Source organism: Myotis nattereri (genome assembly GCF_964212035.1).
Source record: "Myotis nattereri genome assembly, chromosome: 5".
Classification (NCBI taxonomy): Eukaryota; Metazoa; Chordata; class Mammalia; order Chiroptera; family Vespertilionidae; genus Myotis; species Myotis nattereri.
In genome coordinates, this window is record NC_138080.1 from 72,055,988 (window position 1) to 72,071,468 (window position 15,481).

Genomic DNA, 15,481 nt, shown 5'->3' on the forward strand with positions numbered 1-15,481 from the left:
CTTTCCTGGCCCCGTAACCCTGGTTAGACGACTGCCCGCTCTGACCCTGGCCCTCCGTTTGTAAAGCAGGACTCAGCGGTGCCGGCCAGATGATTGGATGAGCGAACCCCAGGATGCCCTGGCTTATCAGCCCTGGGCTCACAGCGGGGTCCACTCCACAAAGGCCTGGTTACAGGAAGGGTAGGCTCTGCTGCCCTGGGAGCCGGTGTGTCCCGTTGCCGTGCCAGTGCTGGGCAGCAGGCAGTGCCGGGGGCACTGTGGTCTTCCCTCCCTGCAGGTGGGGCCACCAGGTGAGGGCTCTGGCTGCCTGAGGTCTGACCCAGTACTAACCTCCGCCTGAGAGTTGGGGGTTTGGTGCTGCATGAGAGACAGTGTGGCCCTCTGTCGCCTTTGTTTTTTTTTTTTAAGAGAATTGTAAATTCACATGCAGTTGTCATATGTAACCATATACCCATCATCCAGTCCCCCCCAAAGGTGACTTTGGCAGCACCGTAGTACCATCTCCTACCCAGGAAATTGATACAGTCCGACAGCCTTACTCAGACTTCTCCCATCGCTTGTGTGTTTAGTCTTACGCATTTTTGTCACTGTTGTAGATTCGTGCAACCACCACACAAAGACCCCTCAGGCTACTCTTTTATAGCTCTGGCCGCCTCCCTCTCTGCCCCATCCCTAACGCCTAGAACCACTAATCTATGCTCCCTCTCTGTAATTTTCCCATTTCAGAATGTTATGTAGCTGCAATCACAACCTATATAACCTTTTGAGATTTGCTTTTTCCCTCAGCGTAATTGCCATGAGATGCATCCACATGGCTTCGTGTCAGTGCTCTGTTCCTGTTTGTTTGCTGCTGAGCAATGTTCGTGGCAGAGGTGCCCCAGGTGGTTGGACATCTTGCCATTGGAGGACATCTGGGTCTCCAGTTTGGGGCCCTTACGAATAAGACCACTATGAACATCCATGCGTTTGTGTGAACAGGAGCTTTCACTTCTCTGGGACAGATGCCCAAGGGTGCACCTCTGTCACCTAATGAAGCAGGAGTGGCCCAGCCAAGGTCTCCCAGGAGGCCTGCAACCCCCTTTCTGTACGAAGGGAACCAGTTGGGCTCAGGTGCCTTCTCTCACACCCACCGTGTGTCCTCTCTCACCTGAACACCACAGGTGAGGAGATGGCACACTCCTTGGAGTGTAAAAGGCCCTGTTGGCCCCTTAAGCTGAGCTCTAGGGGCCTGTCCCTTCACGTGGTCACCAAAAAGTGGCAACAGGCCTAACAACAAAGCCCTTTTCTCTGAGCCTGTCAAGGGCTGGGAAAGGGGAAGGCATTGAGCTGTCCATCTGAGGGGCCTCTCTCTAGATACTAGAACCCCTTCCCTCACCCTCAGAGTCATGCCAGGCCTCATCTCTTCCAGGGAGACCAAGGGCAGGAGGGGGCTGCTGGGCCTCCAGGGCCCCCTGGGCCTCCTGGGGCTCGGGGCCCTCCTGGCGACACAGGAAAAGATGGACCCCGGGGAGCACCAGGCCCAGTGGTAAGAGGACATGGAGCTGGACCACCCAGGACCTGGTCCTGCACCTACCAAAGCCCCAAACCCTGGTCCCAGAACCAACCCAACCCCAGCCCTATTCCCAGTTCAGGCCAAAACCCAACCCTAACTCTACCGCCAACCCAGACCCACCAACTCAGCTAACCGTAGGGTCCCTGCATTTCCTCATCTCTCTCCTCTGTGTCCTCAGGGTCCCAAAGGAGAGGCTGGACAAGACGGTGAGACGGTCAGTACCCAGAGCATTTCAAAGGCCTGACCTGGCAGAACTGTGGTTCCAGGCCTGGCAGCTCCTACACACACACACACACATACACACACACACACACACGCAGGTTGTGTGTGCAGCTGTACGTGTACATACACCCGAGCTCTTGTCCCCACCAGCAGTGGGAAGGCTTGGCCAGGCCTCCAGCCCCAGCAGAATTCTCACAGCCCTGCATCCCTGGGAGGGAGCCTGCTGTCTATCGCTGCTTGAGATCTGATGAGAAGCTATCCAAGTCAGGAAGCAGTGACAGCCCTGCCTCCTCCCCGAGACTTGGTGTCATCCTTTGTAAAATGAGGATGAGGACAGATAGGAGCAACCTCCAGTATCGCCTTTAACACCTTCTCTTCTCTTGTTCCAGGGCCCAAAGGGACCTCCAGGACCCAAGGTACGTGTTCCTCAGTCCCTGTCCCCACGCCCCTGGAAGCCCAGGCAGCAGGGTTAGGAGACAGAGTTCTGTGACCTTGGGCGAGTTACTGCCTCTCTCTGGGCCTCAGTTTACTCGTCTGTTAAATGGGGGCATGATAAATCTTTCTGCCTTACCTTCACACCAGGTTGTACGGATCAAATAATAAAACACGTTAGCTTTTAAAGTCCTCTCAGATGTCAGCTCAGTGCTTGCTGGGCGGGAAGGCAGGCTCTGGTCCTCCCTGAAGGAGCTGGAGTCCCTGGACTGAGCAGGAGGGAAGGGTAGGAAAGGAGCTCCATTTAGTGAGCACCTGCTGCGAGCCAGGGGCTTTCATGCATCCTCTCATCTCAGTGACCCTCTGAGGCTGGGGGCATCATACTCCCGTTTTCAAGAGCAGTGACTTGCCTGAGGTCATCCAGCTTGGAAGGGACCAGGTTGGGAGTGGAGTCCAAGACTGCCAGCCCCACACCCAAGTGCTCCTCTCTGAGGGGCCGGGCCCACTGGACTGCCCTGGGCGTGGATCATGGGGCCACTTCTCCAGAGGAGCAGGCAGCCCAATGTCTCTGACCTTTTTCTTGCACCCCCTCTGTCTGCCCTCAGGGTGAGCCCGGCATTCCTGGAAAGAAGGTGAGGGGGGCCTGGGAGGGGCTTCTCGGTGGGGGTGTGGGATGGGCTGGAGAGAAGGGCAGGGGCTGGGCACGGGGCAGAAATGGGAGCCCCCACAAAGAAGGTGCCCTGCTCCTTGGCAGACCTGAAGCCTCAGGTCTAAAGGTATGTGTCTGAAGCCAGGATCTCATTCATTCATTCACTTATTCACTCATTCACTCATTCTTTCCCTTCCTCAAACATCACATTGTTCCTGCCTCAGGGTGCATTACAGCGGTTCTTAAACTGTAGTCCCAAGACCAGCCTATCAGCATCGTTTGGGGCTTGTCTAACAAGCATGTTTGGGGCCCACCCCAGACCCACCAAAACAGACACTGGGGGTGACCGTGCTCTGTCCAAGCAGCCGCAGGTGATGCTGATGTGCGCTCAGGTCTGGGACCACTGACCCAGAGTGACCTTCTCCTGCCTCTTCCATGCTGGGCCTCCTCCTCCTGCAGGTCTCCTCTGAGAAACTGCCCCTGGCCACCTACTGGGACACACCCTCCCCGAGTCCCTCTCCATCCTGCCGTCCTCCTAAATTCCCTGCCTGGCACTTCTACTTCCTGTCACGCTGCGATGTATTTCTCTGGAGATTTCTTTGCCCTCAGCCTCCTCTGACCCATCGAGCAGGGACCTTGTCTGCCTGGCCCACAGAAAGTGCTCACCAGCTAATTGCTGACTGAAGGACGAATTCCCTCCCCTTCACCTGCCCACCCACTTCTTCTGCACACACCTGCTGAGGCCATTCTGGGCTGGCCCTGGGCTGGTGGGCGCAGGGGACAGAAGTAGACCTGACCCCACCCCTGCCCCCAGAGGAGCGAGGAGGGGAGGGAGAAGCTGCCCGTCCCGGTATGACCAGTGTTGGTGACAGGAGTGGACAGCTGTGCTGGGGAGGACAGAGGGGTGCTGCTGGTGTGTCCAGGTCTGAGGCTGCAGCCTCCACCACTCTCTCCTCAGGGGGATGACGGGACGCCAAGCCAACCAGGGTTCCCTGGACCTCCAGGGCCCAAGGTATGCCTCCCCCGAGCTCCTCTTGCCTCCCAGCTTGCACATTCCGTCTGCCTGGCGAAGCCCCTCCTGGCCCTTTCACATGGTGGAGCACAGGCTGATGCCCAGGACAGGCCACAGAGGGGCAGCTGGAGGACCCTGGGTCCCACTTGTCAACGGGCCTGGCACCTCACAGGCTATCTCCCCTCACACCCTGCAGTCCTCTGGTTCCCTCTTCGGTGCCCCACTCTCTGCCCTGTCCCCAGGCCAGGAACTGATGTTATCCTGGCTCCCCAGCCCCTCGTGACAGCCACCAAATCCTGGCCCGCCTGCCTCCAAAATGTCTCTTGAGCCCCTGAGCTGCCCCGGCTATGCCCCAGGACTCAGGCGGAAGGAGACCATGGTCCTGAGTCCCCTGGACTGGGAGGGCCCTGAGGTCTGTCCTCTGCAGGTGGGCTCGGCCGTGTTCTCCTGGAACTGCTGCAGAGGCGAGCAGCCCCAGGCAGCCCTAGCCCGCCCGCTGCTTCCTTCCATTTTCAATGTCTGTTGCAGGGCGAGCCGGGGAGCGTGGGGCCACGGGGAGAGAAGGGCGTGGACGGTGTCCCAGGGACAAAGGTGACTGAGCAACACGCGGGTTCGCCTTCGGCTTCTGCAGGCCCCGTTCAGAGAAGCACCCTGTCACGGGGAGGAGTTGTGGTTCACCTCCCTTTTGCCTTTTAAGTTGGGAATCCCTGGAGGGCCTGGGCCCTCAGGTCTTGGGTCTCAGGTCTCGTTGGACTGGCAGTCAGAGACTGACCTGAGGGGGGGCAGCGGGGGGCATGGGTCTGGGTGAGCTACGAGGCTAAGGCACCCTGTAGCCTTGGGCTCCTGGGCCTCAGTGGCCTATCTCTGGGGTCAGAGGGTTCTGCGGCCACACATGAGGCCCTGCGCCCTGTGGGGAAGAGGGGACTGGAGGAGGTGGGGAGCCTTTGGCTTGGCTGTGTACACCTGGCTGCAACCACGTCGCCTCCACAGGGGGAGCCCGGCCAGCAAGGAGCCGATGGAGCCTCAGGGCTGCGGGTAAGCAGTCTCTCCTCCAGCCACCCACAGAAGATCCAGGGGCTGCCACTTTTTTTTAAATATATTCTTTATTGAGAAAGAGACAGAAACATCAGTGGTGAGAGAGAATCATTGATCAGCTGCCTCCTGCACGCCCCCTACTGGGGATCGAGCCCACAACCCCAGGCATATGCCCTTGCTTGGAATCGCACCCGGGACCCTTCAGTCTTCAGGCTGACGCTCTATCCACTGAGCCAAACCAGCTAGGGCGGGGCCTGTCACTTTAAAAGTCCCTGTCACCAAAGGCCCCCGAAGAGCAGTGAGGCTCCAGAAACGGAGTCTTTTTTTATATTAATTCACTTGTGATTTTTTTTTTCATTTTTAATCTCGTAGTACATGCTTTCCGTAAAATGTTCAAATATGGATGTCAAGACACATCCCCTCCTGTTCCTCTCTCCCAGGTGGTGCTTGCCCTCCGAGAGACTTTTCTCGGCATTTTCAAACATAGACCCTCACTTGTCACATATGGTGTTGCCCCCACCCTGTTGGGGGGTCCTGGCCTTTCTCCCAGCCCCACATCGAGGTTTGTTCCTGTCACCAGAAAGGAGCACAGCGGCTCCAGCTGGTCCCAAGGCCCCAGGCCTTCTGAGGCCAATGCCTGTCAGCACACCTCAGGCTGGCATCCTGGACCCTGTTCCTGCTCTGTGGCCCGAGCAGTCACATCTCCTGGTGCTCCTGGAGGCCGGTTTCCTCCTCCAAAAACTAGGTCTCAGCCCGCGGCCGGGGCTTGCAGGTGGCCGGGATTAGATTAAGCACACAGTGTGGGAAGTCAGTGTAAACTGTACAGTTCCATGCAGGTCATGACCATGGAGGCAGCCAGCAGGGGACCCCCGCCTGGGTCTCTCCACCCAGGGCAAGGGGCTGGCCACAGGCCTGACCCAGAGTGTTCATGGCCGCTCACTCTTCTCCAAGCAGAGAGGTGCCCGGGTGGGGAGGGGAGGAGCAGAGGGTGGGGACAGGGCCAGCAGCCACACACTCACTGGTGGAGACACATACCCGTGGCCGTGTGCTTGGGTGGGTGTGTGCTCCCACCAGGAATGAATGGCATGTCAGTGCCTGGTGTGCGCAGCCCCTACCAGAGGTCGGGAAACCAAGGCACAGGCCTCCAGAGTGTCTTGGAGGGTTTGGGTGTCTGTGTTTGTTTGTTTGCCAACATTTAAAAACCTGAACAACATCACATCAAATTAGGCTTCCACTTTCCCTCGCGGGTTCAGGGCTGGGGCCTCAGTGGGCCTCCGTTCCCACAGGAAAGCCACGTGCTGCCACCCCAGACCAGGCGGGGCTTGTTCTTCAGTTGGCCACAGGCCCCCTTGCCCTCCGGGCACCTGCCTGGCTCCTACCGTGTTTTGTCAGTGAGCCTGGGTGCCAGTGCAGTGAATGCCAGGGGGCCAGGCCTGAGGACCAGCCCCGCTGGGCCCCCAGGTGACAGCTGAGCCGGGGCCCAGGACTGCGTGTGGCCCCAGTTCCTGGGCTCCTTGGATGACATACAGAGACGACTACCACTTCACCGGCCAGTGGAGCTCCGCCCTGAAACCTTCCTCTTCTTCCCGCCCCAGGGTCCCCCAGGCCTCAAGGGTGAGCAAGGAGACACGGTGGTGATTGACTACGATGGCAGGATCTTGGATGCCCTTAAGGTAGTGTTCCTGGTGGACCAGAAGGGCCTTGCTGTTCATTTCCTAAGGGAATAACCACTCCCTTTGTGTATTAGTCCACACTCTGTACACAAGGGCCCCAGCGTCACCAGGTGCTGTGCTGATACGGAGAGAGCTGCTATGATGTGGCTCATGTCGCCCCGAGCTCCCTTGGGGTCAAAGCAACAAGGGGCAGGGGCAGAGCATCTCCTGTGTCCAGCCCCAGCAGGGCCTCCTGGGGCCTTCCCAGGAAACTCAGGCTAGAGGGCCGGGTCTTCTAATGCCCATTGGGGGAGGATGAGAGTAGCCAGGCCCGCCCCAGAGCCTCGCTCGGGAGATGGAACCTGTGAGCCCTGCCCAGCAAACCTGGGACCCATAACCAGTGGAAGAGAGGTTGGGTGCTAGGGAAGGGAGCTGGGGTGAGGGAGAGACCATCAGAGGCCAGACTGGATGGCACCTAACGCCCTCTGAGCTTCAATTCCAGTTATTCCCCACAGGCCTCAGAGAAGTACAAGCTGATGGTAACTGTGGCCCACCAGGCCTGCATGGTGTGGTGTGGTGTGACATGGCCCGAGGGCATGTACATGCATGGTGTGACCCAGGCTGGCTAGGAGCCGCATGGGAGAAGTTCTGTGAGCACAGGGAGGCAGGGTGCCAGGCTGGGAGGATGACTCCATTGGATGGGCAGCAGGAAGCCATAGCTGGTTCTTTGAGCAGAGAGGCAAATGCTAAAAAACACATATTGGGGAATGGTGTGGAAGGTGAACAGAGTGGGTGTGGGGACGGCTGGAGGCAGGCAGGCCACCGGGAAGGTAGGTGCTGCGCGTGGCCTAGAGGAGGTGGGTGGAATAAAGGAAGATGTAAGACGGGACATCTCAATGGAGCCTCTAACAAGAAGGAAGAGGTTGGTGAGAGGAGGTGGAGGACTGGAACTTTGGGGGCTGAGGGGCTGGATGGGTGCAGCCTTTGGGAGGGGACGTGAGTTTGGAGGGCGATGATGAGCCTTAGTGAGCAGGCAGCCTTCTGGAGGCCTGGGTCAAGATAGCAGCTTGGGACTCAGGTTAGACCTGGAGACTGAAGATGCCATCCCTTACCTGTGTGACCAGGAACTCCCCGGGGCAGGAGACAACAGGCAACAGAGCTGACGGTCAGGGAGGTCACAGGAGAAGTCGAAAAGGCAGTACTGGGCCATTGCTGGGGATGCAGCTTCAGAGGCAATAGGGAGGCACCGCAGGATCCTGAGCAGGGCCGTGTTGTGAAGAAATCTAATGTTGGGGAAACAAGCTCTGAGGGCAGAGGGATTCTGGGTTCTCCATGGCAGTGGACACGGTGATATCTGGCCTGACGCTTGGTGCCTCCTCCCAGGACTCCTTCAAGACCTGGGGCCTGACCTGGGTGGGTGGGAATCGGCTGCGGAAGGTCCGTGACCCTGCTGTAGCCCAGCTAAACAGAGACAGGCCCCCCGGGGTGGAGGGGTGGACCAGCAGTGACGGGGAGGCCCTGCTTAACACTGACCAGCCTGACCTTTGCACACAGGGTCCTCCCGGCCCACCAGGGCCTCCAGGAATCCCCGGAGCCAAGGTCAGTACACGTGCAGCTGTGTGGCCCCTCAAGCCCATTGTCTCCAGAGCCCACCTGCCCCCTCTGCTTGTCACCCCAGGATCCTCCAGGCTCAGAGAAAGGGGCTACTTTCTAGCCAAGCAGGGTGCCTTCTCCCAGGCCCTAGTTACACTGCACTCTGGGAGTTTGATTCACATGTGGAAACCCCTCATGGCATCACAAAGTCCCATAGATGACATGGTCTTTCCTATGGCCTGTGTGCATCATTACACCCTGCCCACCTGGCTCAGGAGAAAGAGCCCAAGACTGTGAAATCAGACAGGGTCTGGTTCCCCCATTGTCCCTGGGCTGTGTGGCCTGGAGCAAGTCATTTAACCCTTGGGGCCTCAGCTTCCAAAATGTAACCTACAGCCTGGGCTACGTCCGCCTGTAGGGGCTGAGGGCATGGAGGAGTGGAGGTGGCCGGCTCCTGGCACCCTGCTGGGCACCCAGTGGGTGCCTTCCTGGAGATCTAACTGCAGGGACTTGACCAGGAACGGTGCGCTGGTTGGGGGCGGCAGCCTAGCCACAGACCCCTCTCGGGGACCATGGGACACTATAACCCCTCTTGCTGTCTGTTCCCTTCCAGGGTGAGCTCGGATTGCCTGGTGCCCCCGGAATCGATGGAGAAAAGGTCTCTGAGCCTTTCATTTTCTTGGTGATACTGGTGCCAGGGGTCATGCTGTGTGTGTGTGTGTGCACGTGTGTATGTGTGTGTGAGCACGTGTGTGTACGTGTGTGTGTGTGTGTGTGTGTGTGTGTACAGAGTTGGAGAACAAAATATGCCATCTGTGTGCAATTCTGGAGCCCCACAGTGCCCCTTCATGGCTGGCTCTGCCCTTAGGCCTCGGGCAAGCTGCTCACTTCCTGGCAGCCTCTGCTCCTCCTCCCCAGGCGAGGGTGGCAACGGGCTGTGGTGAGGGTTAAATAACTGTGTGTGGGAAACACTTAGAGCAGTGCCCGGGGCCATGTAGCAAAGAGTCTTCAAATGTGAGCTAATAGCATTACTGTCACTATTAGTACCTTTGTAAGTATACACATGTGATCCTATGTAGACACCACAGTGTCCCATGGTGTCATGTGGCATTTGTGTATGTGTGTAGCACCAGGCCCCTAGTGTGTGGCACATCATGGATGTTACACAGTGGTGGAGTGAGGGAATGCAAGGTGGGAAGGTGATTCTGTAGATGGTGGGTTGGCTGTAGGGGTTGGGGCTCCCATCTCTGGCTCCTGAGAGGTAAGCACAGGGTTGACCTGGAACCCCATAGTGCCCCCTCATGGCTGCCCAGGCCCTCATGCTCCACCCCCACCCCACCTGTACCCCTGTGTGCAGTGAGGTAGGTGTCGGGGTGCCCTCTTCCTGTCTCTGTCCAGGCCCCTGGGTGCATTTGTCACCTGGGCTGGAGGTGGGGTCCCACAATGAGAAACTGGGGGTCTGGCCTGACCTGAACAAAGCTCTGGGACCTGTCAGAGTCGGGGAAGGGAGAATGCCTGCTGAGCTGCACTGACCCCTTGTTCATGTGGCTTTCAGGGTCCCAAAGGGCCAAAAGGAGACCCAGGAGAGGCTGGGCCAACTGGACCCAAAGGGGAAGCAGGCGAAATGGGCCTGTCTGGCCTTCCGGTAAGTGGCTGGGTGGGCCCACCTTCCCTACTTGCCCCACGGGGGGCCCCAAAGTGAAGGTGTGCCTGCTGGCGGCGGGGCCCTGCAGCCTCAGCCCAGCGGGGCCGTAGGGCTGAAAGGAAGCTGACTCCCAGCCCACGTGCTCAGACTCCCCGAGCCCCCATTTCCTCGCCTGTAGAAGGGCCTGCTGCCATCTCCTGGGGCCACTGAGAAGGTGAGATAAGGAGGCCCTGTCCCTGGAAGTGAGTTGGCGGTGGTTAGGCCACGGCTCTGGCTGCCTGCGTTTGTATCCTGTTTCCTTTCTTACTGACAAGAACCCTGTACAAGCAACCTCACCCCCTGGGCCTCCGTTTCCGCACCTCTAACATGGGGGTGGTAATTTCCCACCACGTGAGGGAACAGACAGCTCTGAGAATGGTGGCTGGCATGCAATAAGTGCCTGCTGTCACCATCATTGTCGTTGTGATAGTTGGTCTTGGCGTGGATGGATTGGAAAAGCTGACAGGCTAAGCAGCTACCAGGTGCCACCACTTCATGTCCATTGTCCATCCATCAGGCTCGCTCAGCGAGAGAGCCAGTGCTGGGTTTCCTGTGCCACAGGAACTTCCATGTGCACCGCTGCACTCTGCTTTCTGAATGCCCATCGATCTAGGGAAACTATTTTAAGCTGCACTGGCCAACCTGGCAAGTCTCTGCTGATGGAAGCCTTATGGGGGAGGAAAGGGGAGGTACTGATCACCGTGGGTGGTGATCTGGTGATGGACATAAAGGGGTCAAGGTCATCCTGTCCTACAGGGTGCCCACGGCCCCAAGGGGGAGAAGGGAGAGCCGGCACCTGACAGCCTACGAGAGAGCCTGGTAAGGGGGAGGGCTGAATTCCAGGGTCTCCCCCCAATGCCCAGCCCAGGACAGCTGGAGGCCCAAGTCTTAGAACAGCAGGGCCACCTGGCCTGACCACACCTAGGGTAGCAGGGGAGGGGGACCCTCAAGTTGTGTCCTCCACCTAAGGCCCATCTGAGAACCTAAATGCCAGCGCTGGGCCCCCCACAAGGCGGGGGCAGCAAGAAGCAATGGCTCAGGGCCTGCTGTCCAGGGAGTGTTCCTCCAACATGTCCCATGAGCTCACGTGTGGGTGGGTGAGGGATGACGAGGCAATTTGTAACTAATCCACTTCTGACCCTTTCCTAGGCCCAGCTCATAGTGGAGCCGGGGCCCCCCGGCCCTCCTGGTCCCCCAGGCCCCATGGTAAGAATGTTTGGCTTGAAGCAGCTGGGATGCGAAGAGGGTGGTGGGCCCAGGCCTAGGAGCGGTGACAGGGGAGGGCAGAATTCCCTGGGGGCGGGGGGAGGGGGACATGTAGGCAAGGAGGGCGGAGCCAGGATCTGGGCTTGGGAGGCCCTGAGGTCAAGGCCACAGGAGCCAGTGAGTGGCCTGCAAGCCTTCGTGGCCACTGCAAGAGGGCCCTGGCCCTGATCTGCTCTCTCCTCCTCCTCCAGGGTCTTCAGGGAATCCAGGGTCCCAAGGTGAGTCTGGGGTGTGGGTGAAACCCCCTACCTGCTGCAGACTCACAGCCTGGACAGTTTCAGAAAGCCTTGCCAGTGGGCCAAGGGAGGGCCCCACGCGTGGCCTCAGACCAGCCCTGCGTCTCCCAGGGCCTGAGTGTTCTGAGTCCCCTAAGGCTGGTGCCCCTCGTGCCCACACCTGGGGCTCTGTTCCTACCCCTTCTCCTCCTGCCTGGGCCCCAGTCCGCTGCTCTCCCTCCTCGCTGTTTCTCCCCTTTCTCTGCACCTCCCCCTCATTGCCGCTTCCCCTTATGCCCCCCACATGCACATCTGTCTCTCCACTGCCCACAGCCTTGGCATGAAGTCTTGGGTTTGGTGTGTATTACATAATGTTGTGTCCTCTGCCCTGAAATTAAAACCATAGTGTGCCCTGCCCCAGGAGCCACACAGAGGGGGAGGCAGCTGGCCTCACTGTTTGCCCTCCCCTGAGGGAGCCCATCTCTGCTTTTCCAGCTCAGAGGCCAACCTGAGGACTCAGAGTCATGGACTCCCAGGGCTGAGTGGGCCGAGCATGTGGCCAGCCAGATGTGCTGCTTCTGGCTCTTCTTTTTCCCAAGGCCTCCCCAGGTTATGTGTAGGAGAGGCAGACGCCGTCAGGGATGGAGCTCAGAACCTCAGTTGGTAGTCAGTCCTGCCACTTGCTTGCTATGCTATGCAGGTCCATCCCTGCCCCCTCTGCGCCTCTCTTTCCTCATCTGTGAAATGGGTGTGAGCACAACCACCTACCATGAGTACTCAGGAAAAGGTAAAATGCTCACACGGAAGCTCATTCTGATTGTTTGCACAGAAAGGAACCCAGGCCAGACCCGACGGAGCCTGGAATCTGTCCCTCTGCCCTGCACACCTGGGCCCCCACAGGCCCAAAGATTTCCTGGCCTTCCATCTGTCTGACCCTTTTCCCTGACTGTGTCCCCCTTCACTTCCAGGGCTTGGATGGAGCAAAGGGAGAGAAGGGCGAGTCAGGGGAGAGAGGCCCCAGCGGCCTGCCTGTGAGTGTCATGAGCCTTGTTTGTCGTTAGAGGTGCTAATTCCTATAACCATCATGCCTCTTAATTCATTACTTTTTCATCCAGGGGCCAGCTGGTCCACTAGGCCTTATTGGGCTGCCAGGAACCAAAGGAGAGAAGGTAACCACCTTTTTTAAATGCCCCTCCCCCCCACCTATGGCTGCACACTGTGGTGTCACTCGGCCCTGGGGGTTCAACCCCTGCACTTCAGGGCCAGAGTTCAGGCTTGTGGACAACTTACAGGGCTGAAAGTTCCAGCAGCTATGCTCCCTCACACCTTCTCTTTGTCTCTCCTCAGGGCAGACCCGGGGAGCCAGGGCTAGATGTAAGTATCTCACCACTCACTGTGATCAGGTCCTCCTGTGTGCAGCTTTTGCCCTCATGCTGCACGTACGGTAGCATGATCTGGTTGGCTTGGTAACCCCCTTTCCCAGGGCTGGGACTACAGCTGCCTGGTGTCCCCTACATTCCCAGTGCCAAGTCCAATGCACAGCCCAGAGTAGGTGCTTTTTGGATGGGTGGGTGGATGGATGAATAGATGATGGATGGGTGATACATTGGAGCCGGGAAGTGGGGAGAGCAGTAAGGAGCCTGTTGCAATATCCTGGTGAGAAACGATGAGGCTTCTGCTAAGGAAGTATTGTGGGAAGGAGAGGAGGGGAAGTATTAGTCCAAGACTGGATCAAGTGTCTGTTGGTTGCAAGAGACAGAAAACACAATTTAAACTGGTTTAAACTGACTCATAACTGAAAAATCCAGAAGTACAGCACATGGATCCAGGGCCCAAGTGTGTCAACACAACACAACCTCTCAGCGTCTCTTGTATGATTCCTCTGTGTGCGCATCATGGTGAGATGGAGCCAGTAGCTCCAGACCTGCATCTCTCCAGGCCCAAATTCTGGAGAAAGACTATTTATCTCTTCTTTTTTTTAATATATTTTCTTGATTTCAGGGAAGAAGGGAGAGGGAGAGAGAGACACACACATCAATGACAGGAGAGGATCACTGATAGACTGCCTGCTGCACGCCCCCAATGGGGATGGAGCCCACAACCCGGGCATATGCCCTGACCTGGAATCGAACCTCAACCTCCTGGTTCGATTGGATGCTCAGCCACTGGGCCATGGCAGTTGGGCTCACTCTCTTTTAGAAAATGTCTCATCAACTGGGTCAATGCTGAAATATCACCTGGCCAGAAAAATGCAGTGCCCTCATTGGCCAGCCTGATCACATGCTCCATCCTGGAGCTAGGAGTGAAATCAATGAAGTATGAGAAAGGAGGGGGTTCCCAGGAAAATCAAGTAGCTCTTAGAAGGGAAATGGTGACCAGATACAGGGCTGCAAGGCTATGGTGTCTACCCTAGACTTTAGGAGGTGTCACATTGAGGAACAACTGCAGACAAGGAAAAGGAAGAACTCTGAGTTTCTGACTGGGCGGGGCTTGTTCCATCGATGAAAAGGGTCAGGAGAAGAAGACATCTGGACTCAGGGAGGTCGTCAGGGTAGAGCTAAAGACTCCATGGCCACAGCTGCCTTCTGGGAGGCCTAGAGCTCAGGTGTCGACTCAAAGCCACACCCACCTGTTCGACGTGGCAAACTGCTGGGGCTTCCATCCACAGACTCCGACAGGGCTCTAATTCAGAGGAAGCAGTGCCGGTGTCCTCAAGGCACGCATGTCCCTACCTCAGCCTGCCTAGGAGTTGGGACTGGGCCAGTTGGTACCACGAATATGGAGGGAGGGGCAGAGAGGGACAGATAAGAGAGGAAAACCTCAAACCTCATTTTCAGGTTTAACCTTTAATCCCCTTGTCAGGGTTTCCCTGGACCCCGAGGAGAGAAAGGCGACCGGAGCGAACGTGGAGAGAAGGTGGGGTAGGCGGAGAGAAAATAGGGGCAGCTGGAGAGGAGATGGGGCAAGAGGACAGAAGGAGGGAGGCAGGTGAAGAGGAGGGAAGAGGTGGATAGGACATGGGAGGCAAGAAGCAGGCAGAGAGAGGGGGGTGAGCGGGTGGAGGCTGGGATGGGGGCAGCAGGGCAGGTTGGCTGCCAGCCCCAGGCCCATCTCTCAGAGGTGCTGGAGGCATGCTGGGCATGGCAGCCATGGCCATACCCCCGTCTCCCTTCTTGTGCAGGGGGAGCGAGGCATCCCCGGCCGGAAAGGAGTGAAGGGCCAGAAGGGCGAGCCAGGACCGCCAGGACTGGACCAGCCATGCCCCGTGGTATGTGTCAGAGCAGGAGGGGAGCCCCAGCCCAGGTCTTTGCTGCCTCCTGCAGCATCTTCATGTCATCTTTGCCTCCACTGCCAGGGCCGCCATCACTGTCACTCCCATCCCAGAGGGCCCTCCTGCTCTAGTCCTGACCCCACCATGGGTGCAACTTGCGACCCATCCCCTCTATAGAAGGGGAGACCCCGCGGGGCAGAGTCTGTTTCCAGCGTCACTGCCCCTCTTTACTCCACTTCCTTGTCCATAGAGAAGGGTGGGACCGCCCTTACCTCTCTGGGTATCTGTCCCACCCAGGAGAAGGCTTTTCTGCCTGGTTGGCCCCATACTGTCCCTCTGCCCCTCCCCTCCCTTCCCTGCTCCCACAGCCTCCTCCTTTCCTGCTGTGTCACCACAGCCCCTGATGGCCCATCCGACCCAGGGCCTAAAATAACCGAAATTCAGTTTCCTTTTTCTAGAAGTCAGCAGAGGTTACATGTCAGACTATTTCAGTGGAGCTCAGAAAAGACAGGGAAAATGAAACAGCTGAGTTTCCATCCTAAACCTGGACAGATATTCATACCTGGCCCCCCTTGCCAGGGGCATGGGGAGAGGCCACCTACCAAAGGAAGGTCAGGGCCGGGGACCCCCAGAGGCCCAGTCCTCTGACCTTGAGTGAGTCACTTAGCCCCCTGTTCCTCAGTCTCCTCATCCGTACAGTGGGGGTGCTGTCCCACCCTCAGACTATCCCACCCTCAGATGGCTTTGAAGAGGCCATGAGAAAAAGACATGAAGATCTGAGCAGTGAGCACATGCAGAAAGTACCAAGGGCAGCAGGGAACAGGGTGGCCCTGCAGATCTAGCCCCTGGGCCGAGACTTCCTTCCAAGTCATGAAGTCTTTGTCTTTGAAACAGGAAA

General features: G+C 57.9%; 1 protein-coding gene across 1 annotated transcript in view; it reads left to right on the forward strand.

Moving 5' to 3' along the window:
* COL23A1 (collagen type XXIII alpha 1 chain) overlaps positions 1–15,481 on the forward strand; it is a 257,686-nt gene that overhangs the window by 239,822 nt on the left and 2,383 nt on the right. Inside the window, exons 9-27 of the mRNA XM_081093278.1 lie at positions 1,409–1,525; positions 1,731–1,766; positions 2,164–2,190; positions 2,812–2,838; positions 3,814–3,867; positions 4,396–4,458; positions 4,858–4,902; positions 6,498–6,575; positions 8,109–8,153; positions 8,761–8,805; positions 9,703–9,792; positions 10,588–10,650; positions 10,981–11,037; positions 11,289–11,315; positions 12,281–12,343; positions 12,428–12,481; positions 12,660–12,686; positions 14,175–14,228; positions 14,494–14,580. Of these exons, the coding sequence (XP_080949404.1) occupies positions 1,409–1,525; positions 1,731–1,766; positions 2,164–2,190; positions 2,812–2,838; positions 3,814–3,867; positions 4,396–4,458; positions 4,858–4,902; positions 6,498–6,575; positions 8,109–8,153; positions 8,761–8,805; positions 9,703–9,792; positions 10,588–10,650; positions 10,981–11,037; positions 11,289–11,315; positions 12,281–12,343; positions 12,428–12,481; positions 12,660–12,686; positions 14,175–14,228; positions 14,494–14,580 (1,059 nt within the window). The remainder of the gene's footprint in view (positions 1–1,408; positions 1,526–1,730; positions 1,767–2,163; positions 2,191–2,811; positions 2,839–3,813; positions 3,868–4,395; positions 4,459–4,857; positions 4,903–6,497; positions 6,576–8,108; positions 8,154–8,760; positions 8,806–9,702; positions 9,793–10,587; positions 10,651–10,980; positions 11,038–11,288; positions 11,316–12,280; positions 12,344–12,427; positions 12,482–12,659; positions 12,687–14,174; positions 14,229–14,493; positions 14,581–15,481) is intronic.